This window comes from Gobio gobio, assembly GCF_949357685.1.
Source record: "Gobio gobio genome assembly, chromosome: 12".
Classification (NCBI taxonomy): Eukaryota; Metazoa; Chordata; class Actinopteri; order Cypriniformes; family Gobionidae; genus Gobio; species Gobio gobio.
This window is the reverse complement of record NC_137105.1, coordinates 9630294-9658244: the sequence shown is the minus strand read 5'-3', so window position 1 is coordinate 9658244 and position 27951 is coordinate 9630294. Positions and strand designations below refer to the sequence as shown.

Genomic DNA, 27951 nt, shown 5'->3' with positions numbered 1-27951 from the left:
GCTTTCGCAACGTGAAGCTTCGAAACCTTTGCAAATAATTTCGAGCCACTGATTCAGAGCACGAGTGAAACTCATATGTGAAGTCACGTGATTGTGATTATATGTCTATATGTTTTTAACCTAATATAAATTTGTAGACATTTTAATGACAAATGTGTCAGAATAAAAAGGAAGAGTTGTAATTAGCAGTCTCTCAATTGCCTGACTGACTAACAAAACAAGCCTTACAATGACACGCATATTATACTGACTCTTCATATTTGACAGTATTATATGATTTGTTAAATGGATTTAAAACAGGACGCTTTTGATTAAACATTTGAATTTGATTTGGTTTAAAGCTGAGTTTTCGGTGCATTTACACCGTTCTGACCAGCAGGCGTCACTATAGCGTTTCGAGCGAATCCTTTTCGAAAAACTCAGTTTCTCTTCATCTAGGAATGAGAAGGTTATCAAGTTAGAAGGAATGAAAGTTATAATTAACAACATACTAACTCACTCATAAGTGTCTTAATGTTAAAAACATGTCACTAAAAACACACGGAAAGGTAGCTCGAGTTCGATTAGCTCTGTCTGCGCATATTCTCTACTCTGGAGGAATGTAGAATCGATTAGTTTGGGCTGGTATTCTGCGCGGGTGCTTTCTGCAGAATCTGCACGCGGACTGAGTGCTATTACTCATTGCATTGTAGTTGTTGGCCTGTCTGACCAGAAATAAACCGCAAACGTCCACTTTTCACCGTTATATCTGCAGAAATGGCCGATTCACAGGACGACAAGCTCTACAAAGCCGAATATGCGAAAAGTGGACGCGCCTCTTGCAAGAAATGCAAAGAAAACATTGCTAAGGACTCGCTGAGGATGGCCATTATGGTGCAGGTAATGAATTCTGTGCAACTTTGACCCAGCAATGCTGCTAATAAACATCAGTATTTTGGGGAAAATGCATTTGGGTTTTACGCTTTTGAATACATATTGAAATAAATGTAAATGCGTTAAACGAATGAATGAATGAATGTTTCGCAGGCCCAACAAGAGTTTAAATGGTTCTGAGTTATGAAATGAAAGAGATCAACAGTGATTTCATGTGGACATCAGTTTGTAATTGTTTTTTAGTGTTGCATTAGACAACATAGCAAGAAACATATGTAATTGTTCGATTCTCCTTTGTTTTGTTTTGTGGAAACCATTAAAACAAAGCTGGGTTCTTGTAATTAATTGATAATACAACGAGGCCCAAAAGAAACAATGTGTTTGAAATGACTGAATTTCACAGCTCTTGTAGATTGATTCATGACTTAATAAAAACAATGTTTACATTTTGTTATGATAGACTACTGTAACACAATTGACAAGCAAAAGAGCTACAGTACATTACACAATACAATACATGTTCTTGTTTTACTGCAGATTCTCAACCCAAAAATGAACTGACTACCGAATGTTTGTATGTGCTTTCAGTTTCATTTTGCAGGAAACTATTGTTTTACTCTGAATGTTTCTTAATCATCCGGCACGTGTCTGTCTCCCACAGTCTCCCATGTTTGACGGCAAAGTGCCTCACTGGCACCATTTTTCCTGCTTTTGGCTCCGGGCTGCAGTACAGTCACCCTCTGACATAGCTGGATTTACTGACCTGCGCTGGGATGACCAGGAGAAAGTGAAGAAAGCCATTGAGAGCGGAGCTGCTACTGGAGGTGATTTGTTAAAATTATATTCCTTTTGACCTAAATGCTCATTTTGTTTTGTTTGATTTGCCATATGGTCTGCAAAGCAGTTTGGCTCAAGTCAAACTTAAGTCTTAAGTCTTAAATTAATTCATTAATCCTCACTGCTTTGCAGGGAAAGGAGAGCAGAAGGGAGCAGCTAAAGGGGAGAAGACACTGAATGACTTTGCAGTGGAGTACGCCAAATCCAACAGAAGCACCTGCAAGGGATGTGAGCAAAAAATTGAAAAGGTACATAATTCGTTATCTTTTGTTTAACAATTGATGCTGTTTGGACCCAACAAGTTTGTTATAAGTTAATCTGTTCTTCCCTGCTGATGTTCAGGACCACATCCGTGTGTCAAAGAAGACAGTGGACCCAGAGAAACCTCAGCTTGGTCTGATAGATCGTTGGTACCACACTGGCTGCTTTGTGAGCCGCCGTGAGGAACTAGTGTTTAAACCGGAGTACAGTGCCGCCCAGCTCAAAGGTTTCGGAGCTCTACGAGATGAAGACAAGGAGGAGCTGAAGAAAAGACTTCCTGCAGTGAAGAATGAAGGGTGAGCGTTCGATTTCTTTTTGCTGTCATGTTGCCTCAAACTGTATGAGCACTGCTTTAGGATGCTTTTAGCATCTAAGCAGTTTCACAATCTATTTAGTTTCACGAGGAATGCAGCATACCTGTTTATGTAAACTGGATAGGTTTGTGTAGCAATGTAAGCGTAAAAGATTTTACGTGTATCTGTCATACGTTTCATAACAGGAGCAAAGTATCGTTGTCTGTGGTCTTTAGCAGGGCTGCACAATAAATCGTATTAAAACTAAATTCACTGTTGGCGCTGCCATCTCAATTAGAGCTAGGTAACTGGTTATACATGACGAAGGATTAAAAGACTTACAACTAAGACATTATCTGGCATTTAGCCTGCACACCCGTACAAGAGAGCAGCGGCCATATTTATTAATGATTGTATACCTGTGTATGTTACTCCACCCACTTCATAGAAAACAAATCACAGTCAATTAGAGAACATATACAATTACATAAGTCAACAATCACAATTACCCCTTTTCCACCAGAATGAACCGGGTGCTAGTTCAGAGCCAGTGCTAGTCCCAGTTCCTAGTTGGTTCGACTGAGGAGCCTTCTAAGAACCAGTTTGCCTTTCCACATGCTGAGAGCCACAACAGAGCCAGGTCTTATGTCACTGTATACGTCTCATCTTTCTCAGCAACGCTAGCGAGGCAGCGGGAAACACAAACACACCAGGCTTGTTCAAGATGCATCGGCGCTGTGCAAACCGGTCCGCGTATGATACATAGACCGTAAAAAAATATGGACGACGCGACTTCATTGACTTCCGCTTGACCAAAGTTGAAGCTTTCATAGGCCCGCTCACGGCGCTGACATCTTGGGACCGAGTCTGCGCAGTAGCGATCTCGGGACCGGAGTTGCGCAGTCGAGAACAGGAAGTAGAGGCGCGATTATCAAAAGCCTGCCCACACTCTCGCAGATGTAGAACAATTAATTATGTTGGTGTGAAATAAACAGTTATGGAAATGTAGAAATTAAAGCTAAAGCTCCAATCTCCTCCCAAAAATCCAGAAAAAAGTCCGTTAGTGCCTCAGTGACAACTTCACTCAGAGAAGCCGTCAATCTCAGCTGTCAATCATGACGTCACACCCCCCGTTTTTATAGCATCAAATAACTCACTAAAACTAAACTTATTTAAAAAACGAACACTTGAAATGAAATTATTGTAATAAAAACTGCCTAAAATGATAGAAACCATCTTTAGGAAACAATTATTTGAAGTGTAATTAAATTGTTTAGTGTGTCTCGCGCCCATTCTAAGACATGGAGAGGCGGGGTTTAGGAGCTATACTGGGACCGGCCACCGGGGGGCGATCGAGGCGCGAAAGCTTCAATTTCTGACTGGAGCACTACAGGCTTGGTATGATATCAAAACACCGCATGCGTGAATCAAAAGCATAAGGAGTCATATGCTCTCGTTGGACTCGTTGTCATACGGCGATCGGTCTGCACAGCACCGCTGCATCTCGAATAAGCCTTCCATCAACAATGCAAACGTTGCGTTACTATTGATTCACATGGCTTTACGATCCTACATCGGCATCAAACAGCGAATCCATTGCATTCATGCAGCTCGCCATAATTTGTATAGACGGAGATTACAAACGAGCAGCAGCTGTTAGCTCCATTAGCTGCTATTTAAAAATGATGGATCTCAAGTTTGTGTTCGTCTTGTTGACCCCGCCCCCAGCGCCTGACGTAATCGGTTCTTAATTCTAGCCCAGCAATGTTTTGGTGCTACTTAAGAACCACTTTTCCTGGTTAGGAGATGGTGCTTTGGGTGCGGAAACACAAAGAACCGATTTGAAACTAGGCTCTGGCTCCGAACTAGCACCAGCACTGCCTTGGTGGAAAAGGGGTAAATATGGATTAGTGCAATTATATCATAATTGCTGCGATTTCATTGAATGCATAGATGCGCTGCGTGTTTCAGAGTGAAGTGCGGCAGTGTTTTCTTTTTCACGTGAGCTGATAATGATCCAGTGTTTTCACTGTCTCAGAGCTCAGTTTGCAGCAAAAACAAGAATCCCTCCCTCATGCGCCAACCATCTTCCTCAATTTGTAACAAGAATTAGATTTAACCAGACAAGTCACTTAAGAACAAGTTCATCAACAAAAAAGACGCTTTAAGGCAGGGGTCTCAAACTCGCGGCCCGCAGGATGAAATTGTGGCCCCCTTCTTGACATCAAAGTTTAGTGTTAGTGCGGCCCGTGCGTTGCTCTGAAAAGCACCTTTTTTGCTGAATCGTTGCGTGTGCAGTGCTTGCTGCCTCCTTTGTATGTGTGTGTGTGTGTGTGTGTGTGTGTGTGTGTGTGTGTGTGTGTGTGTGTGTGTTTGAGAGAGAGTAAGAGAGTTGGCTCGCCCCTCCCTCGTGCAGTATAATTGGTTGACACCGCGTGATTGACATGAACAGATGAACGAAGCTGATCAGACAGTTGAAACGAATGTGGTCTAACAGCGCTCGTCAATGTCAAAATGATTGAGATGGCTAATCAAATCAAAGTAGGCGGGGTTTACGTTCTCTTTTGGCTCAGTCTTCACACACAGACAAGTGTGTCAATCTATCGTTTAATGCCGTTGCTGAGAGAGAGACTATTCTTTCCGGTGAAATCACAAAACAAAATGCAAACGTGTCCATGGTCTTATTATACAATCATTGATGAACATCTTTGATTTTAATGAAGAAAAACTATATGAGAGCGGATTAGAACCCGGAACCTTTGACACGGTTGACAAAAATTCTACCACCAGACCACTAGAGACTCCATAAGAAGCTAGCAGATCTATGTATTTATTTATTCACTCACTCATGCGAAGAATATCGGGACTAATAATATATTTGACGCAAATTAATGCAAATATTTTTTACAAATAGTCCCAAAAAGATTATTTCCCAACTAGAATTAGACCTAGAATTTCGCTCACTATTCTGTTTGACCTGGATTACTACCTTGCTGTGAATTAGTCTATTATTTAAAAAAATCAAATTAAATCATTAATTATTTTATATTGCATGATTTAATTTCTATAGGCTATATTTAGTTCAAATTCAGAGGAACAGTTCATGTTCAGAAGAAACATTTATGTTGAAGAACTGTTAATAATAAAGATTGAGAAGATCTGATAAGTTGTGCTACTTATACTTAAAACACTTTTTATGTGTAATACTTGATGCGGCCCAGCCTGACCCAGAGTCTACCACCAGCGGCCCCCAGGTAAAATGAGTTTGAGACCCCTGCTTTAAGGGCTCTCTGCAGTTCTTTCTGCTCTCTTCCGCCAAAATAAAAGTTTTATCTTTAAAGGGTTACTTCAGCGATTAGCATTAAGCTTTGTATCAGTAGAAACCTGGTAGTATATTCAAATTATCGTACTTTCCCCCCTCATGTCCCCATGAGATGAGAGAATTATGCATTTTATTTCTGGGGAAATTTTTTTAAAGGATTTTTTTTTGGCCACAGGCTAGAGACTACAGCCAGTAGAAGGAGCTAGTTACGCATGTTTTCAACCCGCCCATAGAGGTGGGATCTCACTCACAGAATGTTAATGCGCACGGCCGCTCAGCTCGGGCATTCATAACGGAGCAGTGCGGAGCAAAGTGAGTGTTTCAACTTTTCAATAAATTCCTTTGAAAGTTAAGCTTCCATAGGCATGAACTGAAAACGCGCCAGACTGGACACGCATCGTGATTGAATGTCGTGCTTACCTCAGCTTTGCTCAGCTCTGCTCAGCTCTTTACTCTCGTGACGAATGAAATCTGACTCCTGCTGCATTTGTGTCGTGACTTTCGTTAGGCTCACTCACACATTGTTGAAAAGACACGTTCAGTTTTTAATTGTAGTGTCTGTTCTCTAACGGAACAAATGTATTTTATTACTATGAAAATCAAAACAACGGTGGGGGCGGTGTCATGGTGGGCAAGTGATAACCAATAGCCGTGGCTTTGGTAGTGGCCTCGTTGAGCAGCGATGCAAGTGCATTCTGGGAGTTGTTGTCTTTCATCCACATGAGAAAAATTTTTATTTTCTGTCTTTTCTCAGTCTAGAAGGCACCAAATTCAAAAATAATTTCACATTTCTACTACATAAATGACCCAGATTAAATACACATTCATCTTCCCAGCACTGAAGTGCCCCTTTAATTTACAATTGTACTGTAAAAAGTTATCTTAAATACTGGTTTTATTTTACTGTGAAATATTACAATAGAATAATTTAATATTTATGATGTAGTAAATATTTATAATAAAATGTACAGTATAATAAAATTATTATAATAATTATAAATATTAAATCACAAAATGTTTGTCCAGATTGTGCAGCCCTTTAAACTAGCGCAGCAAACCTGGAACGTTTTTGTTTAAATGGCATTTTAAATTGCAATCACAATTTTTATCAGAAAAACCTCGATTTGATATCACTCCACCCCCCCAAAAGTATGTAGCCTTAGTCTTAAGTCATCAGTAAAGTAGTATTTTCTTCCTCAAATTAAAAAAAAATGTGTCTTAGAAATATATAGACAAGAGTGATTTGATGGTTTTACACATCAAATCACCTTAGAATTGAGTTTTTACTTCTATTGTTTTAATTGAAGGTTCTTTTCAGTCTTTACTTTAGGACTAGACTAAGGTTAAGAACGGGCCACTTTTGAGCATCGGTTGGCTTTGTTTTTTTTCATTGGCTCTAGTCGGACTCCATCTGTTTTTTGGGGGGGGCCGATTCAGCATGTTGAATCTGCGTCAGGCCGTCGGTGAGCAAAGAAGTCAAGACAGTACAGACAGAAGGCTGTTATAATTTTACACCATCTTACCTGAGCATTCGAATGCACATATAATTTCATAACAACTGGAATGAAGAAAGTCATCCAGCATGATTGATATTCAAAAGGGTAAGCAAGCGCTGCTTTGTTTACGCTTTGTATATCTGCATTCCTAGTTTTTGGTTTCCCTTTTTGAATGGCGAAAATAGACTACGAGCCAACAAGAGGTGACAACACAGTAGGGCTGTAATCAACCAAAGAAAATCTTGGTCGACTGAAGTCCTGAAATTTTCGACTAAAAATCGACTAAAGTGACGTTAGGAAAAAAAAACGTTAAATGAATAAACTGCACACTGTGTGCATTACTTTGTAGCCTTGTTGTCTGCTTAAATTAATTAAAAATAAACATAAAAAAACTAGTAGGCTATTTGCAGAATATTACATCGTGTTTGAGCTGATTATTTTGCACTGAAATGAGTCTGACACACGAGTCTGTCGGCTCTGACAGCATTGCATCACGTGCACCTGCGCAATATCATAGCCTATGACTTCCGAAAATATAGTACTATGTTGTCAACTAGATATCATCACAAGAACTTTTGAGGAATATGCAACATAATTTAGACAATTGTTTTTGTCATATGTATTATAATAACTGACAGACACTATCATTTCAGCCGCTCTGTGCAGCTCAAACAGGAGCTTAGCTCATCTTCGCGGCTGAGACACGAATAGACTATTAACTTAAAGCTTTTACTCTTAAAACACAAAAGGCACATCCACTTTAATAAAAAAGGAATATTTATTAAACAAGCCAGATCAAGAGCAGAAAAAACGCTCTCACAATTAAATAAATAATATACAAGAAAACTAGCCTTCTTCAATCTGTCTCTCTTCTCCAGTGGGTTGGGCTAATCCAAAAGAAGTGGAAACAATGGGGGTGTTCTGAAGACAGACTGTCACCTGTGAAACAGGGGCGCTCTGAAAACACCCCCATTAGCAATTAGTGCTTTCCACCTGATGAAAATGAACGCGGCGCGGCAAAACTGTTGAAATGAACGCAGCAAAACTAATGAAATGAACGTGGCTCGGCAAAACTGATGAAATGAACGCAGCAAAACTAATGAAATGAACGTGGCTCGGCAAAACTGATGAAATGAACGCGGCAAAACTGACAGTACAGATCCACTTAGCGCGGTGTTGTGACGCTTCCCCTCATGTGTATGTTGATGGGCCTTCCTCAAGTTTACCGCTATGGGCGTGCGTTTGAGCCAGCGGGGAATGAAAAACAAAGGACCCGCGAGAGACTTCTCTTCGCCAGTTGGCTGGGCTAATCCAAAAGAAGTGAAAACAATGGGGGTGTTCTGAAGGCAGACTGTTCCCTGTGAAACAGGGGTGCTCCCAAAACACCCCCATTAGCAATTAGTGCTTTCCACCTGATGAAATGAACGCGGCGCGGCAAAACTGATGAAATGAACGCAGCAAAACTAATGAAATGAACGCGGCAAAAAATCGACCAATCAGAATTTTGGTCGAGCCAGAACGTATTGACTAATAATCGACTAATTGACTGGGAGATTACAGCCCTACAACACAGACAGCTTTCGTCGCCGCCAGTTCTTTGACGTCGACTTAGTGTGTCCTGGGCTTTTGCGTTTAGAGTCCTTATTTGTTGTTGCGTCCCCCATCATCATTCTGATCATTGCCATCACTGATGCCCCTGCCGCATAGAAAGATGGTCTTGAAGGCTTTTCTGAAGGTTTTCATCTTGTAGGCGTAGAGGATAGGGTTAACAGCCGAGTTTGCATGGGAGAGAATAATTGCAGTTAGTAGCAGCGGTAGGGGAACGGGACATGAAGGGCAGAGCAGCAGGAAGCAGTTTATGATATGTAGCGGAATCCAGCAGGCCGTGAAAAGGAAGAGGACCAGAAAGAGCGAAGTGGCCATTTTCATCTCTTTCTTCATCTTCGCCGCTCCCTCTGTGTTGGTCGCTCCGCCTCGCTCTGCTGCAATCCTCCTCATCTGACGTTTGACCGTGACGAATATCTGCGCGTAGATGAGGAACATCACAACCAGTGGGACCAGGACGCAGGCGAAGAAGTTGAAGTAGACCATGTAGGTCATATCCACCACAAACACGAAGAAACAGTAGCCCGACTCAGGCGGAGTCTTGTGCCAGCCCATCAATGGCACCAGACCGATCAGGAAGGCCAGCGTCCAAGTGACGCACAAGACCAGCACTGCGTTGCGAGGTGTCATGAGCCGGTGGTACTGGAAGGGCATGAAAATGGCCACGTAACGCTCCACAGCGACCGCCAGCAAGCTGAAGATGGAACTCTGGGTTAACATGATGAGCACAGATAACATTAGCAAACACAAATACAGATTGTGCTGTGGAATTCCCAGGTCCGTCATAATGGCGCAAGGGATCGCCAGGGAACCCACGCATATATCCGCCACTGCTAGCGACACCAGGAAGTAATTAGTAACTGTTTGGAGATTTTTGTTCAGTCCCACTGCAACACAGACCAGCAGGTTTCCCACGGTTGAGAGCAGGGCTATGACGAGCTCGGCTATCATGTAAGGCAGGTTTACGGATGCTAGGAGGTCGGGTGCAGCTGTTGTTGTACTTGTAGTAGTAGTAGTAGTAGTAGTAGTAGTAGCAGCAGTAGTTGTAGTAGTAGTAGAGGTAGTTTGGGTAAGTTTACCTTGCGTAAGGGTGGACAGAGTGGACAGGCCATAGGTGAATTGCGTAAATGTGTTATTTTTGGTGACATTCATCAAAGTCGTGTTGAAGTAGAGCAGAGTCGGAGAGGAAGTGAAGTTGGCGATAGACTCATTCATTTTGACCTGTTGACAACAAACCAAGCCAAGATTGAAAGACCGATATTAAGCTTTGTATTAAAATGATTTGTCTGATTGACTTTACGGTGCCTTTTGAATGAGGAATTGACCTTCTGAATGAACCATCAGTCTGTAAAAATTCAAGAACTCGTTCTCTTATGTATGTTACTGGAGGGAGTAACACTTTTCACTCTGAAATGTTATATCCAGTGTTATGTCAGTGAACAGTGTAGATTTAAACAAATCACAACCCGTATGCTTTAACAATTGTTCTTTCATTATTTTATTAATAACAAATATATGTTAATGTCATTTGTTCCTGTGACGGCAAAGCTGAATTTTCAGTATCATTACTCCAGTCTTCAGTGTTACATGATCCTTCAGAAATCATTCTAATATTATGATTTGCTGCGCAATTAACATTTCTTATTATGTTGAAAACAGTTTTGCTGCTTAATATTTTTTATGGTAAAATTTTTACAATATTATTTGAATAGAAAGTTTCAAATGACATAATTTATTTGAAACTGACATCTTTTGTAACATTATAAATGTCTACTGTCACTTGTTCAATTTAATGTATCCATGCTGAATAAAAGTATAAACTCCTTAAAATAAATATATATATATTATTTTTTTATATAACCATCAAACATATATAAACATTGGTAACACTTTACAATAAGGTCTCATTTGTTAACGTTAGTTAATGTATTAACTAACATGAACTAACAATGAGCAATACATTTGTGTACTTATTGATCTTTGTTAATAAAAATACAGTCATTCATGTTAGTTTGCAGTGCATTAACTAATGTTGTCAAATACAACTTTTGATATTAATCATGCATTAGTAAATGTTGAAATTAACATTAACTAAGATTAATAAACACTGTAGAAGTGCAGTTCATTATTAGTTCATGTTAACTAAAGTAGCTAACTAATGTTAACTCATGAAACCTTATTGTAAAGTGTTGCCAACATATTAAATGTGTTAAAGTAAAACAAACAATTTAACTTTTGTAAAATAAAAAAAAAGTTAATATCATTGATGTACGTACCAAGTCTCTGTCGTGTAGGCTTCGTATATTATTGCTTTAAGATGCCACTCGTCTTTTGTTGTTTGCCTATGTTCTGCCAATACATTTGACTTTGTTGGATCTACTTAGAAATGTTCCATCCATTAGTAAAAGATGCCACATCTATATTCAATTATTTTCTCTCCATGTGTTGTCTTTCACCCATCACTGTGATATGGGCTTTTATAAGCCTTTCATTCTAATGGGACAAATGCTCTTGTTTGCGTTTCCCCACTATGGGTCATCATTATCGCCACCCAAATGGGCTTTAATTACATTATGGAGAGGAAGAAGGCACAGTGGTGATGTTTAGATCAGCTTGTTTGTCATGAGGTGATTAATTAATGATGGGCATTATGATGGCCGTCGGATAGATGAGCCTGTCCAGACATGACTGACTCAGAGGACTGATAATCTTCTAATGAGGTCCACTGATAGATGAGCTGCTGCACGAGCTCAGAGGTGACCAAACTCTCTCTGTAGGATTAACTCAAATACACAAAGTGGAAAAGTTTTTACCATCCAGATCAGGTGATCAGATCATGGATCAGGGTCTGTTTTTTCAAGTTAACAGTGAGAATATCTAATTTACATTAATAAAAAAGAAGCAATGTAGCAGTGTTATTTTAGTATTATTATTTATATGTATTATATATTTTTATTTTATTCATTTTGTTGTGTTTTGACATCTTTACGTTTTCTTAATCTTTCTATTTTGCTTTTTTATTTGTTTTATTTTTAATAAAAAAAAATTCTTTATTTTTATTTTAGTACTTCACCTTAAACCATTTTATTTCAGTTAGTTGCCAAGGCATTTTGTTATTGAATTTTTTTAGGTTTAAGTTTTTAAGTTTTTATATTTTATTTTATGTCAGCTTTATTTAAATTAACAAAAACATTTTGTAATAGTTTTTGTAATTAGTTTAGTTTAGTTTAGTTTAGTTTAGTTTAGTTTAGTTTAGTTTATTTAACAGGGACCATGCACAACACAAATGTTATGCCGGAGTTAGCTAATAGCTGATTTGCATCTGTGGTCCCTGGGCAGGATGTTGTTGCATACAATTACAGCACTCCATTACAATCCAGAAAAAAAACAACATCATCACAAATTACAATATCAAATCACATAATAAAAAAAAAATCCAAATTAATTATCACATGATTTGTTTTTTCTTAAGCCATATTTTAAGTGCAGTTTTAAGAAACACTCTCTAATATGAACAGGCCATTAAGAATAGCATCATTATGCAGAAGTATTTAACAGGTGAATACCGCAGTTGACCATTTAGGATCAAGAAACTTAGAGTTTTAAATTGATAAGTTGGTTGTTTGCAGCGTATTTAAGTAATGTCCTCATTTCAAAATGACATCACTAGAATATACAATGTGTTTTCATAAAGTGTTTTAGGCTTGTGCATCTGGTCATCTTTGTTGTTTGTTTTTACAAATGTCTTTTCTTTCTCAGGAAGAGAAAAACAGATGACGTTGATGGAGGAGTCTCCAAGAAACAGAAGAAAGAAGATGAAAAACTGGAGCTGAAACTGAAGGTATGTTCTGATATCATCTGTAACGTGGCATGGATAATTGTGCATCATTTTTACCTAATAACTAGGGTTGGGTACCGAAACCCGGTGCCAATATGGTACCTATATAACCTGTTATGGTACCTGTATGTACTGGACCGAATCAGAACGCAGATTTCGGTGCCTCATTTCGGTGCCACTTAAATTCAAACGTGCTTTCGCGCTTTGGCTGGCATTGAGCCAGAGACAGACACGCTCAGCGCTCATCACAACAATTCAATGTTTTCAACCACATAATGTTTATTTTAGGTTTCAGACATTTAAATGCTCATAAGTAATAGCAAAAAACACACACTGATGTCTATGGAAGCGGCAAAAACAATCCTTTCAGACAGTTATAACTTGACTACGTGTTTTATTCATATCTGATACACATTATATAGTAACTATATAGTTTACTCTAATCTTCTCCCAGTTCACCGGTCACTTACTTTCATGTATTTCGTGAGACGGGTATTAATTTATGTGATGTAGGCTAAATCCGACAGATCCGATTCTCTGAGGTGCAAACTAGCATGGCGCCGCCCATAGCGCAGTATAGATCAACTAACATATTTGAAAATCAGCATGCATGACGCGTCACCATGGAAACAATAAGGCGATGCGTTCTAAAATATTTAGCCAGAGAATATGGTCATATTTCTGCAAAATAAAGCTGAAGCTTGAAGCTGGTTTGTAGCAGACCAAGAATACAAACTACTGCTGTTATTACTGCAACTGTTATTTAGATAAGTATACTTTAAAGTATAAAGTATACTTTATATATTTAAGTATATTTTAAACTTGTAATAAATTGTTCAATTTAAATAATTTAAAAAAAAATCAATAAAAAGCCATTCTTTAATCTCATCCACCTCTTTTTGTGGCTCTTTTTTTTAAAGTATCGGTTCAGGCTCCGTTTAGGCACCTGTACCGTTTTAAAAGTATCGGTTTGGCACCGGTATCGAAAAAAACCCAAACGATACCCAACCCTACTAATAACATAAATTTACACCAATATAATGTAGAGATTTTGTTTGCTTGTAACCTTTTAAACATGTTAAACCCTATTTGTTTTTCTATTCCAACATGATTTTATAGTTCGTTGCATTTTATTATTTGCATAGGATTCTTTTCCCCTCTCTGTCACAACAGAGCTCTGTGATGCATGAATTTTATTACATGAATTTTGGCATCTGTCGAAATTAGATTGAAGTGATGGCTCCCAACATTTAACTGACTGCTCTTTTTTTTCTGTAAATATTAGAAAATATATGAGTCTAAAAATGCTTTTGTCTGGTTCTTGATGAATTCTAGGAGCAAAGCCAGCTGATCTGGGGAATTAAAGACAAGCTAAAGAAGTTCTGCTCCATCAATGACATGAAGGAACTGCTTATTGCTAACAGTCAGGAAGTTCCCTCTGGGGAGTCAAATGTAAGTGTGCAATATAGAAAAACTGTATTGACATGCTGATCAAAAGACAGGTACCAAGTATAATCTTTGACTATTTTCAATATAGCCCTATGACTTTGTGTGTAATTTCTTTAACAAAAATTGTATTTGATTGACAGGTTGTGGACCATCTATCAGATTGCATGGCGTTTGGATCCCTGAAGCCTTGTGAGACTTGCAAAGGGCAACTTGTGTTTAAGAGCGATGCATACTACTGTAATGGAGACATCTCTGCATGGACCAAGTGTGTATTCAAGACTCAGACACCTGATCGCAAAGACTGGGTCACTCCTAAGGTTAGTAGATCTGTGGTCTTTGGATTCCAGCACTTGGTTATCCTAATCCTAACATGTCCTGACTCCTGACAATGTTATTCTTCCTCAGGAGTTCAGTGAGATTCCGTTCCTGAAGAAGTTTAAGTTCAAACGGCAGGACCGTGTGTTTCCCAAAGATGCTCCGCCTGCGGCCCCCACCCCCTCGTCTGCTGCTTCTACTGCGACCTCTGCCGCCTCGAGCATGTCCACTTCCTCCAGTAACAACCTCACAGAGGTGCCTGCAGGTCAGAGACATACTGATGTTTATTTAGTGGTCGATCAGTATGGGTCTTTCAACAGCGGATGCCCACACAAATAATGATAGCATATCAGATGTAAGCAAAACTATTTTTTATTATTTATATGCTATTGTAGTGCGTTTTTGAATTAGCTTTTACTTTTATATTTTCAGTTTTCATTTTAATTTCAGTGTAAGTTTTAGTCATTTTAAGTGATTTTGGTAATTTATTTTTTATTTTGTTAAAATTCCAATGTAGTTTTATTTAAATTTTCGCTTTATTCATTTTAGTACCAGAGTTATTATAGTTAACTAAAACCATAAGAACCTTTGTTACATATAACTTTGAAAAATTCGACTTACTTTATACTCAGCTAGTTACCAAGGCAAAATTCCTGATTTTAACTTGATGTTCTAAAATAACAAAAAACTAAAATAAAAATGAACAAAACCTGTTTGACATATTTATATTAAAAAAAAAAAAAAACAAGAACTAATACAAATGAGAAAAAAGCACTACAAAATTACAAATATTTACTTAAAAATAAAATGAAAACGGAAAATATAAAGATAAAAATGAATTAAAAATATGAATTAAAAACTAATAATAGTATATCAGTGATACTAAAATAACACATTTTGACTTTGACTTAAACGAAAATTAGAAATGCTGCATTGGCAACTAACTGAAATAAAATAACTTCCTATTTTTCATCTAAAATTTATATTTTATTTCATTTCAACTTTATTTAAGTTAATACTGACAAATATTGCTGAAATAAATGAGCGCTACATTTATTTTGTTATTTAGTTAAAGGGATCGCTCACGCAACAAGGAAAGTTTATTTACATCTTGATGTTGACATCTAGAATGTCTTATGTAATGTACCAAAATGCATATAAAAATATGTGGATGGAAACCCGGCTGATCTCAGAATGGCCAGATATTGGCCAGAATGGTTATTATTATTATTATTATTATTATTCTCTCAGGAACTGATAACGTGGCAAAGCAGGTTGTTAAGGATTACTATTTAATTTTTTCTTTTGTGTACAAACTAAGAATGTTTTTGTCTCAATGTATTCTCTAGATAAGCCTCTGACAGGACTGAAGCTGCTGGCTGTGGGAAAACTTAGTAAGAACAAAGATGAGCTGAAAAATGCAGTGGAAGAACTGGGAGGAAAGATCACAGGCACTGCCAACAAAGCCGTTCTCTGCCTCAGCAGCAAGAGTGAGTGATGTTCTGTAGCTCTTTTCCAAACTCTAGTGAGCTTCCTTGCTAAATAGACAGATTTTGTGTTTAGCTGGACTGACTAATGTAAGTTTAAGTTATCTTAAAAATAAAGGTTCTTTATTGGCATTGATGTTTCCATGAAGAACCTTTAACATCCATAGAACCTTTCCATTACGCAAAAGGTTCTTTATAGTGAAAAAAAAAAGTTATTTAGATTAGGGCTGAACGATACATTGAATTTTCATCGTCATCGCGATATGAACTCGCGCTGTGAACACATCGCAACAGACAGCCTGACACGATGAATAAGGGAAAACAGTTTATTACATGCGCCAATCTGAGTAACGTATTCTGAATACTTGGATCACTTCCACTTTGAATTGCATTTTATAAGTGCATGAATGCGGCCTTCAAATCCTGCTTACTAAACATATACTATAAAATATTTAGCTAAGGTCAAACGGGGCCAACGGCTCTTGGGCTGGTAAATCAGCACATAGGAGAATGTAAAGTTGCACATCAACTAAGCAGGTAGCACCGGTGGTGGTCAGCCAAAACACTTTTTTTTTTGGATGTGAATGCTGTTTTCAGCATCAAACCCTTGCACCCTTGCAACTGCACCCTTGCAACTGATCCAGAATGCAGCGGCGAGAGTGGTCTTTAACGAGCCGAAGAGAGCGCACGTCACGCCTCTCTTCATCAGTCTGCACTGGCTACCAATAGCCGCTCGCATCAAATTCAAGACACTGGTGCTCGCCTTCAAAGCAACCACTGGCTCTGCACCAGTATACCTAAACTCACTTGTTCAGACTTACACACCCTCCAGGAGCTTACGTTCTGTAAATGAATGACGCCTTGTGGTGCCATCCCAAAGAGGCTTGAAATCACTCTCACGGACCTTTTCCTGGACCGTTCCCACTTGGTGGAATGACCTGCTTATCTCAATTCGAGTGGCCGAGTCTGTAGCCATTTTCAAGAAACATCTAAAAACACATCTTTTCCAGTAACACCTGACCAATCAAGAATATCCCTTATCACCCTATTCATTTTCTGTTTAAACGTTTCTTCCTTGTTTGATTCGTTAAGGAGTAGGCTATATTCGCATCATTTACTGTGGTAAAGTAGAAAACGGAGTAGGACAGATAGATACATTTTACTTCAAACTTTACTTTATTTAACACAGTTTGTGCTTGCTATTAGACTTGGTCAGGTTTTTGTGTAGCCTATAGCGTATTTCATACACGTTGGAGATTTTCATATATATATATAAATATATATACACCTCAATCTCAATTAAATAGCCTACATTTTGAAAAAGATAAAAAATATATACAAATAATATAATCTAATATAGGCTATATAAAAAATATATATAGGCGTGCGTGCGTGTGTAGCCGCCACCCCCAACCACCGCGCCACTGCAAAGTTACACTGCCGTGTTATATTTCATTCTCCCTTCTCTTTCTTTAATATGAAATGCTGTTTGAATTTCCAAGATAGAAACGCTTTCTTGCCCTGGCTCTGTTGTTCTGGCTCCATCTCTACCTCTAGCTCCCGCTGCTCCTCTTCCAACTCCATTGTGACTGATCACGCAAACCGTGCATTTTTTCATTTTCATATTGGGGCGTTCTGAGAAATGCATTGAGTTGCCTTAATTTATTTAGAGAGTAAATAAACCCATGAAACAGAGAGCAAATAAACCCATGAAACAAAGAAGTATCGTTAATGTGATCCATTGATTTCAACAATGTAACTGTATTCTAAATACCAACTATTTAAATTGTAACTGCAACGGAATACAGTTACTCATAATATGTATTCTGAATACGTAATGCAGGTACATGTATTCCGTTACTGCCCAACACTGAACACAACCTATTAAAGCACTAAGACATGGGAACAGTATAGCTAACATTCACATTTGAATATTTATCGCAAGTCGCATCGTCATCGCAATATTAAACAATCGTTATCGCACATCGCAGCTTTTCCTCATATCGTTCAGCCCTAATTTAGAATATTAAAATGTTCTTTACAGTTTTAAGAATGTTTTTTTGGAGAACCAAAAATGGTTCTTCTATAGCATTGCTGCAAAACTCTATTTTTGAACCTTTATTTTTTAGTGTATGATAAAATAAACGAGGTGTGCGTGAGAACTAGGTGTCCTATATAGGCCAGTATGTTCTCACAGGAATCTGCAGTCTGCTTCAATTTGCCAATTAAGAAATGTCCCTTCTGATTTGTCGCCAGCTTATTTATTTTTTCATGTGTCACTTCAAAACTCCTTAATAACCCGCTCTGTTCCTCTTGTGTCTCAGAGGAGATTGACAAAATGAGTAAGAAGATGGAGGAGGTGAGGGATGCAGGTGTGCGTGTGGTGGCAGAGGACTTCCTCACGGACATCAAGGAGTCTGGCAAGGCCCTCCAGGAGCTCATCTCCCTGCACGCCATCTCCCCTTGGGGTGCTGAAGTTAAAGTCGAGGCCCAGGCTGCAACCGCGCCCTCCAAATCCACTGGAGCTCATTCCTCAAAGAGTAGTGGCAAAGTCAAAGAGGAAGAAGGTTAGAGAGATGTATTATTATTTTTGTGTTATTTTGCGTCTTATGAAGCCAGATTTTGCACGAGATTCTATTTTTGTTGATTATTTAATTATTTTTGCAATACATTTAACTACAATAGTATAACATTTTTTCAGATTGAAACAAAACATGGAAATGATTTTGAGTGGGATTTGATGAGTTATTTTAATAAATTATATATATATAATATATTATATATGAAATGTTATATAATAATTTAACACATTTATTTGTTACAAATTATTCTATAGTATATAAAATAAATATTAAATAAAATATATTATTATGTATAATGTATATAATATTATCAACTTTCTTTTAATAATAAAACTTGGGACATTCATTAAATCAAATAAAAAAGGGTTTATTTTGATTTGTAGTTATTGTAGCTTTGTTCTAGGGTTGTTGGAAGCATTTTTTTATTTTCGAATTCCATTTATATACATGCACAAAAGCACTATCAGAAAGATTTTATAAACACATCTGCATGATTTTTAGCTTATAATTCTTTTTGCCGAATAATGCGGTTTATTACTCCTCCAGGTGAAAGCAAATCAAAGAAAATGAAACTGACAGTGAAAGGAGGGGCAGCAGTAGATCCTGCCTCAGGTGAGACTGAGTTTTTTTTCCCCATAACTCATTCAAACAAGAATCAATATACTATATTTGGATATGTATTGATTGTGCAATGCCTTAATCATGATTTAATTGCTCAGGTCTGGAAAACTGTGCTCACGTTCTGGATCAGAATGGGAAGATTTACAGCGCCACACTGGGTCTCGTGGACATTGTTAGAGGGACAAACTCATACTACAAATTACAGCTGCTGGAAGATGATGTCCAGAAACGGTGAGCCTAACCCATTTGTGATTTTATATGGATTACTGTTATAAAAAACATAATTTCATCCCAAACACATCACTGTTTTGTTCATCATTATTCAGCCAATTAAAAAACAAAAACTAATCCATAGTAAATTCATAGTTTCCTAGACTTCATAGTAAGCACTTTGCCAGCAGCATTTTTATCCAACACCTGCTTCAAAACCTTAAAAAGTATTTATTCCCAAAAGGGTGTATCCCCATTTCTCTTATAGAGCTGTGAACTTACAATAAATGTAGGTTCCTCAATGAAAGCTTTTTGTAATGTGCACTTGTTATAAGGGAAATACATTTTTAATTATTTTATTTCAGCATCTGTACCAATTTCCACTTTTCTTGAGCATGCTTGTGTTGCTTTTGCAGATACTGGGTGTTCAGGTCATGGGGTCGAGTCGGCACCACCATTGGGGGAAACAAACTGGACAAGTTTTACGATAAGAACTCGGCTATGGATAATTTTTGCAGCGTTTATGAGGAAAAGACGGGGAATGCCTGGGCCTCAAGCAACTTCACAAAATACCCCAATAAGTTTTACCCTCTCGAGATTGACTACGGACAGGTAAGAACTGGGACAATAGAAGTGTGAGTTTGATTCATTGCCAGAATATCTTTATGAGTATTATTGTTTTAGTAGGGCATGTTAACATGAATTGACGGTCAGAAAGAATGAACTAGATCTTCTCCCTGCTTTCAGTGCAGAACATACGAATGTAATCATGCTATAGTGTTACAGTCCTAATAGTCCATGAGAGATATGGGAAAGAGGCCAAATATATTTTACAAAAGTATTTTTGAGACCAATCTAGAGATTTAAAAAAATTATGAGTAACATCATGAAGCCTCAGTTGATGCCTGGTTCAAAATGGACCAGAACAAAGGTTGTAAAAGAAAAACACTCTAAAACAAAAAAACTGTTTAAACAAACTTAAAAATAATTGATTGTGTTAGTTCTACACATTTCCAAACTTTGATTTCCCATACTGAAAACTTTTTTAGAGAATAGGTATATTTTCCAAGTCAAAACAGACCCAAATATATTATGAGGTCAAAAAAGTTTATTATAATCTACCTTTTTTCACATATATTTACCCAGGACGAGGAGGCTGTAAAGAAGTTGACTGCAAGTGCAGGTGCCAAATCCTATTTGGCCAAACCCATCCAAGACCTCATCCGAATGATCTTTGATGTAGAGAGCATGAAGAAAGCCATGGTTGAATTTGAGGTGTGTTCACTTCCTTTTTTTTTAATAGCGAAATGAAGAAAAGCATGTTTGTGGTAATAGATGCGATTTGTAACTGGGTGTAATTTCTCCTACAGATTGACTTGCAGAAGATGCCTTTGGGAAAACTAAGCAAGCGACAGATCCAAAGTGCCTATTCTCTTCTGAGCGAGGTCCAACAGGTTGGTCTTAGTGAATTTGAAACCATTTTTTTTTTTTTTTTCAGTCTATTCGTAAATAAGTTATTCCCTGGTTTCACAGAACCCTTAAAGGGTTAAATCGTCCCATAATTTACTCACCCTCAAGCCATCCTAGATGTATATGACTTTCTTCTTTCAGCAGAACACATATATAGCATATATTTAAAAATATCCTAGCTCTTCCAAGCTTTATAATGGAAGTGAATTGTACCATTTTTTTTGAAGCCCAAAAAAGACACATCCATCCATCATAAAAGTAATCCATACGGCTCCAGTGGGTTAAACAATGGCCTGAAGCAAAGTTATGTGTGTTTGTAAGAAAAATTTCCATAATTATAACTTTAAGCCTAGTCCCAGATTAAAATGCATATTTTAGCCGTTTTAACTGAAAGCCACTTGCTCTGACGGATCTTAAAATATGTCATTGTTTTGTCCCAAGATGCACACCAGTAATGTTTTTTTTTCCTAGGGCCCGTTTATAAAAGCTACATAAATGTCCTAATTGAACTAAGGCCTAATCCTGGCTTAATCTAAACCCTGTCTGTGAAACCAGTACATCAAATAGAATGAAATATGCAGTCCGTTATTTTAACTTCCTGTTCGCTCTCATTTATTTCTGTAGGCTGTGGCAGATAGCTCTTCAGAAGCACTGATCTTAGACTTGTCCAATCGCTTCTACACACTGATACCTCACGACTTTGGCATGAAGAAACCACCGCTGTTGAGTAACGTGGATTACATACAGGTACGGCTTGGCCAACTATCAAAAAAATTGTCACTGCAGCAGTCTTGTTGTGATGTGTTACTTTAACCTGTTGCATATTCATTATAGCAAAAGGTGCAGATGCTGGACAACCTGTTGGACATCGAGGTGGCCTACAGCCTGCTACGGGGAGGAGTGGAGGACAATAAGAAAGATCCCATTGACATCAACTATGAGAAACTCAAAACCAAAATTGATGTAAAATGTCTTTCATTGCAAGAACAGTGAATTTTCATTTGCTGCTAGCATTATATAAACATGCTGTAATGTTTTATACTGATTTTGTGTTTCTAGGTGGTTGACAAGTCATCAAATGAGGCTGAGCTTATCCTACAATATGTGAAGAACACACACGCTGCTACTCACAACACCTACACACTGGATGTTGAGGAGGTGAGATTAACGCTAGAAAGCCTACTGTACCATTTGATACGCATATTTCTGAGGCCAATGTGATCGTAAATTTAGCTGAAAACCCTGTTTTACACAATCTACTGCATGCCTTCTGTTGTCTGATTAATAGTTTATACTTTTTAACAAGTAAAGCACCTTTAGTATAATTGTAACCGCCCCCCCCCCCCTTTTGATATGAAGTGTTTTTGATTTAAGAAGTTAACATAAGAATAATTTTATATTGTTAGTAATATTTTCAATATAAACACTTACTAGACTGAAGCAGCATCTTAAGTTTACTTGATTATTTTAATAGAAAAATCAAGCTGAAATGTATTATATATGATACATCAGGCTTTTGAGGAACTTTTTTTGTACATCTCTCAATCATTGCATTATGTAGTATGTTTTGCCTCCTACAATAAAAACAAAGCTTTCAGAATGTCCTCTTATTTTATTTTAACACATAGTTGTTGTTTTTTCTCCTTGTTGAGTGTGAGCTCTATATTCTCTTATATTATGCTGTATTAGCCATAAAAGACTGCTGCATCAAATATAATACAAAACAAAACACATGCATACTTTTTTAATGTTTTGCCTGAAAGTTCAAAAAACATCCATTAACTTTTTTTTTTCCATCTGTCAGGCTTTACAGGTTTAACTATTGCAATAATTATTGTTTCATAAATGCACTGTAGAGTACTCCATAGCTGTAAAATAACACCCTATTAACTCTTGACTACTGTGTTTTTGTATCATTAGATCTTTAAGATCGACAGGGAGGGTGAATACCAGCGTTTCCGCCCCTTCAAAGAATTGCCCAACCGGCAGCTGTTGTGGCACGGCTCCCGCACCACCAACTACGCTGGTATCCTGTCTCAGGGTCTACGTATCGCTCCTCCTGAGGCTCCAGTGGTAAGTTTCTGCACCCTCCAGTGCCATTGGCTGCCTCTCTCTGAAAAATGAGTATGCAAAAACCTTCTTATTGACTCAGAGCAGTTTCTTTCTTAATTTATGCATAATTTATGATATTTGTTGTGCTTTAACATAAAAGCACATTTGCAACAAACATTGCATTACTACTGTACTCTACTGTTCTCTCTCTCTCTCTCTCTCTCTCTCTCTCTTTATCTCTATCTCTCTATCTCTATATACATACATACATACATACACGCATACATATACTGATTATGTAATCTTCAATACAGACAGGTTACATGTTTGGCAAAGGTGTTTACTTTGCTGACATGGTGTCGAAGAGTGCAAACTACTGCCACACGTCCCAGGCTGATCCTGTTGGCCTCCTTCTGTTAGGAGAGGTTGCCCTTGGAAACATGTGAGAGATGCTCTTTTTGTCCTAGTATTATTTAAGTCTCATTTTGTAATTATGGTCTTAAAGCTACACTGTGATATTTTCCCCCATCTAGTGGTGAAAAGGTATATGACCATCCAGTGAATATTAGTTTCTGTTCCTCTCAATTCCGATTTCGTTTCAACTCCTACGGTGGCCGATTTAGTCCAAGATTAACATGGCTTCCAGTTCGACCTCGTCCACATTCGACACGGTGCCTGTGGGATATTCTGTGCGCAGTGGGATGGTTGGAACTCAACTGGCCTAATTCTTCGGCTAGAAAGAACTGCAGCTAATCCAGAGTGAACTTTGATGATAGTAATGTTTATTCAGTCATCCAATTGCAAGGCATAATCAGGTTTGCGTGGATATGTACATAAATGTGGTTTCTGTGAGAGAACAAATAAGGATGGTAAATATACATACACAGTTAAGAACTGTATAACTATACTTATAAGTTACATTTGTATAATGTAACCGTAAACCAGAGCTTATTGTACCATATATAGGCGCTAAATGCAGCTGCATTAAAAGGAGCGGAGCTGCCGCTGCTGCTGCTAACAAGCGGTGTCCGGTTACAAAAGTGTGTGCGCCGCTTTAACGTTAGCACTGCAGTGCGCTCTGTATAACAATTGTTAATTTGCCGATCAGACCTGATACATATTTCCATCAACATACATTACAAGCAAATATTTTCTAAAAACGAATAAACATTGTTGATAACAAAATAACTGAATGATTATTCAAATAGGTGAGCATTACGCTATTGTATGTTGACACAAAAATACTTCTGAGGTGACATTAACTGAATTACGCGATGACACTCTGAAACACATCTACAATGACAATAACTATTATTACTTACGGAGTTATTAACGCACAGAAATACCACACAAGGAAAAACAAACTTTTGAGGAACAAACAAGCCAGGAAAACTCCGTATAACTCTGTTACTGGAGCTGCTGAGATGAAAACTCTCTGCACATGCACCAGACAAGTCTGAACAAGTTGACGCGCACATGCGCGAGACAGAGAATTTAAAACCGGTTAAAACGCAAAAGGCGAAGCTTGAATTTACGGGTATGTCCCTCTTTGGCTAATGTACTTTCAAGATGGAGGGGCAACATGGCGACCACCGTTAGATCCCATTACCTTATGTATTTTCAATGGCATATTATAAACTTACGAGAATACTTTATTACTTGAAAGAAGTAAATATACATTAATGAGCACATGTATTTTTGAAAGAACTAAGTGTTTTTAGCTAAGAATAGACTAAAAAAGTTACACAGTGTAGCTTTAAGGTCACTAAAGTTTAACAAATTAATACACTACCGTTGAAAATTTGGGGGATTTAAAAAAACACATTTTTTGAAAGATGTCTCTTATTCTCACCAAGGCTGCATTTATTTAATAAAAAGTACAGTAAAAATAGTATTAATTTTTATTACAGTTTTTATAATATAATTGTTTTCTATTTGAATATATAATTTTATTTATTTATTTCTATGATGCAAAACTGAATTTTCAGCATCAATACTCCAGTCTTTAGTGTCACATGGTCCTTCAGAAATGATTTTAATATGATGATTTACTGCTCAATAAACATTTCTTATTATTATCAATGTTGGAAATTTTGTCCAGGATTCTTTGATGAATAGAAAGTTCAAAAGAACAGCATTTATTTGAAATGGAAATCTTTTCTCACATTACAAATGTCTTTACTCTCAATTTAATGCATTTTTGCTCAAATGTATTAGTTTCTTTCAGTAGTGTTTATCACCACTTGGAAATTAGGAAGCCAAAGGATATTTGCAAAATGAAGCCCTTTTATGATTCATTGATTTCATTGCTGTGCTCTAAAGATCTGATTTTTATTCTACTTTAAAGACATGAACTGAAGAAAGCCTCCCACATTACGAAGTTACCAAAGGGTAAACACAGTGTAAAAGGTAAGGTGGCTCTTCATTTAGAAAGAGATCTTATTTTGTGGTTATTCTGTTTTTTTGCTTCTGACAAAAAAGGTTTTTAACATGCATTTGCTGTCTGAAGGTTTGGGAAGAACTGCTCCGGACCCAAGAGCTACTGTATCTCTGAATGGAGTGGACATTCCCCTGGGCAAAGGCACCAACACAAACATTGATGACACAAGTCTGCTCTACAACGAGTATCCTTCAGTTTTCTGCATTATTTGCCTCCTTGCTGTCTTTCATCTGTTGTTTTACATAAATGTGCATCTGAAATATATTTATCGAATTGTCTATTTTACACAAAGTGCAAATAGCCCATATTTTGTCTGCAGATGCCATTTACACTAACTCCGCCCACCATTGTCTGATTGAGCCAGACAAAATTATAAAATAAATCCTGCTAATAACATAGTGTAGGCGGATGGCGCATGCTTTTGACGTGAGTTTGGATCCGCCTTTTTCCAAACTCATTCTTCTCCGTTTTCAAATCAGCTTGACGAGGAGTTCTTTAAAAATAATAATTAGGAAAATACTTGAGAAGTGGAAATTAAAGTGCTTATTTAATAGCAGGAATAAAGTGTTTAATGGATAGTGTTAGGAGTAGGTGTACGGTAGGTAATTTCCCAATAAAGCAGCATCCATTTATAATTTTAATAAATATAATCATATACACTGAATATCTTAGGGATAAAACACGGCTAGCTGTGCATTAAACTACTTTAATGCATAGTTAGCCGTGGATTATCCCGCTTACACAAGGGTCATTTGCCAGCATTGACAACTTAAAGCTGTTATTGATGTTTGCAGCGCAATATTTGACCAGAAGGGTAAAATTGATGATTATTTTCGTAAGTTACAGCTCGTTAGATCTAACATTCTGCCTGCTTTGAATCAGACACAGAGATAAAGTAGTGCGTACGATTACATTTAATGAATTATAGTATTTATTTGAATTAATTATTGAGAGAGAGAGAGAGAGAGAGAGAGAGAGAGATGCATACCTGTGTCTGTTCAGCGTTTCTCTCTATTAACAACGAAGCTGTGAGTTTAATCACTTCAAAATAGCGATGTTACCCCCTCATTGCTGAGAAATATAATGTAGCGATTCAGTAGCAAAGCTATTTTAATACTGAAAGTCTCGTTGATAGCAAGTTTTTGAGCTCCTGAATGTTTGTGTGTGCGGTGTGCGCAGTATCGAGAATAGAGTATTCAGACAGACCATGGTATTTGTTAAAATTGTAAGTTGTTATTGCATACTGTTTTATAATATACTACTACAATACACTAGTTAGTTGCAAACGATATTTGCCTCAATGTGTACTACGTATAAATAGCATCTGATCTTAAATCAATTTGCACTTAGTGTAAAGAAAATACTGCTATTTCCGCTTAGTGTAAATAGCATATATCGCTATTAGCCACTGCCTGCATTTATAACTACACATTCATCATCCTTCACTGTGTTTCCCTTGACTCAAGCTTCCCTTCAGGTACATTGTGTATGATATTGCTCAGGTTAACCTGAAATACATGCTGAAGGTTCGCTTCAACTATCAAACCTCTCTCTGGTGAGGCAGCGGGTGAGATCTGTCCACGTGGACAGGCTTTTGGACGCCACTGAAGCCCACAGCTACAGCTTTAGCACCAAGACCAAGCAGCATATATGGGTTGACAAAGTTAAATCCGTTCTCTAGCGCTTTGGAAGCACATTCCCAGTTGCTCTAGTTAGTTTGGAGTAAATTAAGTGGCTATATCTAAATCTTCATTTGCAATCACAAATTGTATCACTGCATTGTTGCAAATGTTGCAGGCTTTGGTATATATTCACAGACATGATTGACTCTGGAGATCTTTCTTGTAAGCTACCAACAATAATGGGTAGACAGTCTTCCATTGTTTCATAGACTTTTTCTTTGTTTTAATAGTTTTTGCTAAACCTGGAATCAGGTTAACTGTAACGCATCTAATGTTTTTGGTTATCTTCTCAATCTAAAAAAAAAACGAAAATGTACAGTTTTAGAAAAAAGTGTTGTAAGCTAGGATATAACCTGTCGTGAGTTGAGTAACCTTTTACTACAAATCCCAATGTATGGACAAATATTTTGTATGTTAAATGTGTACTGTCCCGATTTTGCTTTTCAGTTTTCTGTCCCATGCGAAAACATACTTTGGCCAACTAAAATGGCGATATAAAGCTAAGATCAATTGCTGCTGCTGTACTCACACACCTGGAATATTTTTTAGTTTTTTTGGTAAATTACAATTTTTGTGGATAAGAAGCTGTTTGCGTCCTGACAAACCTCTTTGCTTCATAAATAAAACGGGTTTTGGCTTATTTTGTTTGAAGCTCATTTATTTGTGTCAAATCCTTCCATAATAAAAAGAAAAGAATAAATAAAAGCATGTTTTACAGGGTTTAATATAATTGATTTTTAACTAAAATGTACCAGACTATTAACACTGTTTCTGTACATTATAATTACAATTGCTTAGTATTTGCATACACAGCATCTGTTCTGACTAAATCTTTATGAAAAGTTATTTTGTGTTTACTACAAAACTACAGCATGTTGGTGGATATCTGATTTGCATTAGATCTATTATAGTAATCTACTTAATTGTATTACAGCTTTTGGTCCTGTTGGAAGTCCCTCATGGTTACACTGCAAGAACTGTGGTCAATTTTTATAAGTTTAGTCCAAGACAACCAAACAAAAAAAGCACCATGGTAATGTTTTTTGTGTGTTGTTTTTAAGTTTACCTGTGATTACCAAGATCTTGCAACAAATACCACAAATAAACTATGGCAGTGC

At 37.4% G+C, this 27951-nt stretch overlaps 2 protein-coding genes across 2 annotated transcripts; one reads left to right on the top strand and one right to left on the bottom strand.

The window, feature by feature from the left end:
* The first annotated feature begins 387 nt into the window (after nucleotides 1-387).
* Nucleotides 388-27951, top strand: parp1 (poly (ADP-ribose) polymerase 1). Its single transcript, XM_079832074.1, has 23 exons — nucleotides 388-879; nucleotides 1535-1697; nucleotides 1843-1958; nucleotides 2053-2267; nucleotides 12447-12528; nucleotides 13861-13977; nucleotides 14115-14291; nucleotides 14380-14554; nucleotides 15639-15779; nucleotides 18101-18343; nucleotides 18905-18970; nucleotides 19078-19210; nucleotides 19606-19801; nucleotides 20336-20464; nucleotides 20560-20643; nucleotides 21284-21406; nucleotides 21494-21622; nucleotides 21719-21817; nucleotides 22580-22732; nucleotides 23026-23153; nucleotides 25059-25120; nucleotides 25221-25335; nucleotides 26629-27951. Exons 1-23 carry the CDS (start codon nucleotides 757-759, stop codon nucleotides 26708-26710), a joined length of 3051 nt encoding a protein of 1016 aa, XP_079688200.1. The 5' UTR covers nucleotides 388-756; the 3' UTR covers nucleotides 26711-27951.
* Nucleotides 8724-9902, bottom strand: adorb1a (adenosine receptor B1a; the record flags this gene model as incomplete). The annotated part of the gene is made up of 1 exon (XM_079832182.1): nucleotides 8724-9902. The coding sequence occupies one exon, from the start codon at nucleotides 9900-9902 to the stop codon at nucleotides 8724-8726; it is 1179 nt and encodes a 392-aa protein (XP_079688308.1).

What these genes read in the sequence shown, in the direction of transcription:
- parp1 (XM_079832074.1), top strand. Translation starts at nt 757, where the DNA reads ATGGCCGATTCACAGGACGACAAGCTCTACAAAGCCGAATATGCGAAA. An exon ending in AACTCAAAACCAAAATTGAT is followed by an intron (nt 21,623 to 21,718) that starts GTAAAATGTCTT and finishes TTGTGTTTCTAG; the next exon opens with GTGGTTGACAAGTCATCAAA. An exon ending in ACAAGTCTGCTCTACAACGA is followed by an intron (nt 25,336 to 26,628) that starts GTATCCTTCAGT and finishes GCTTCCCTTCAG; the next exon opens with GTACATTGTGTATGATATTG.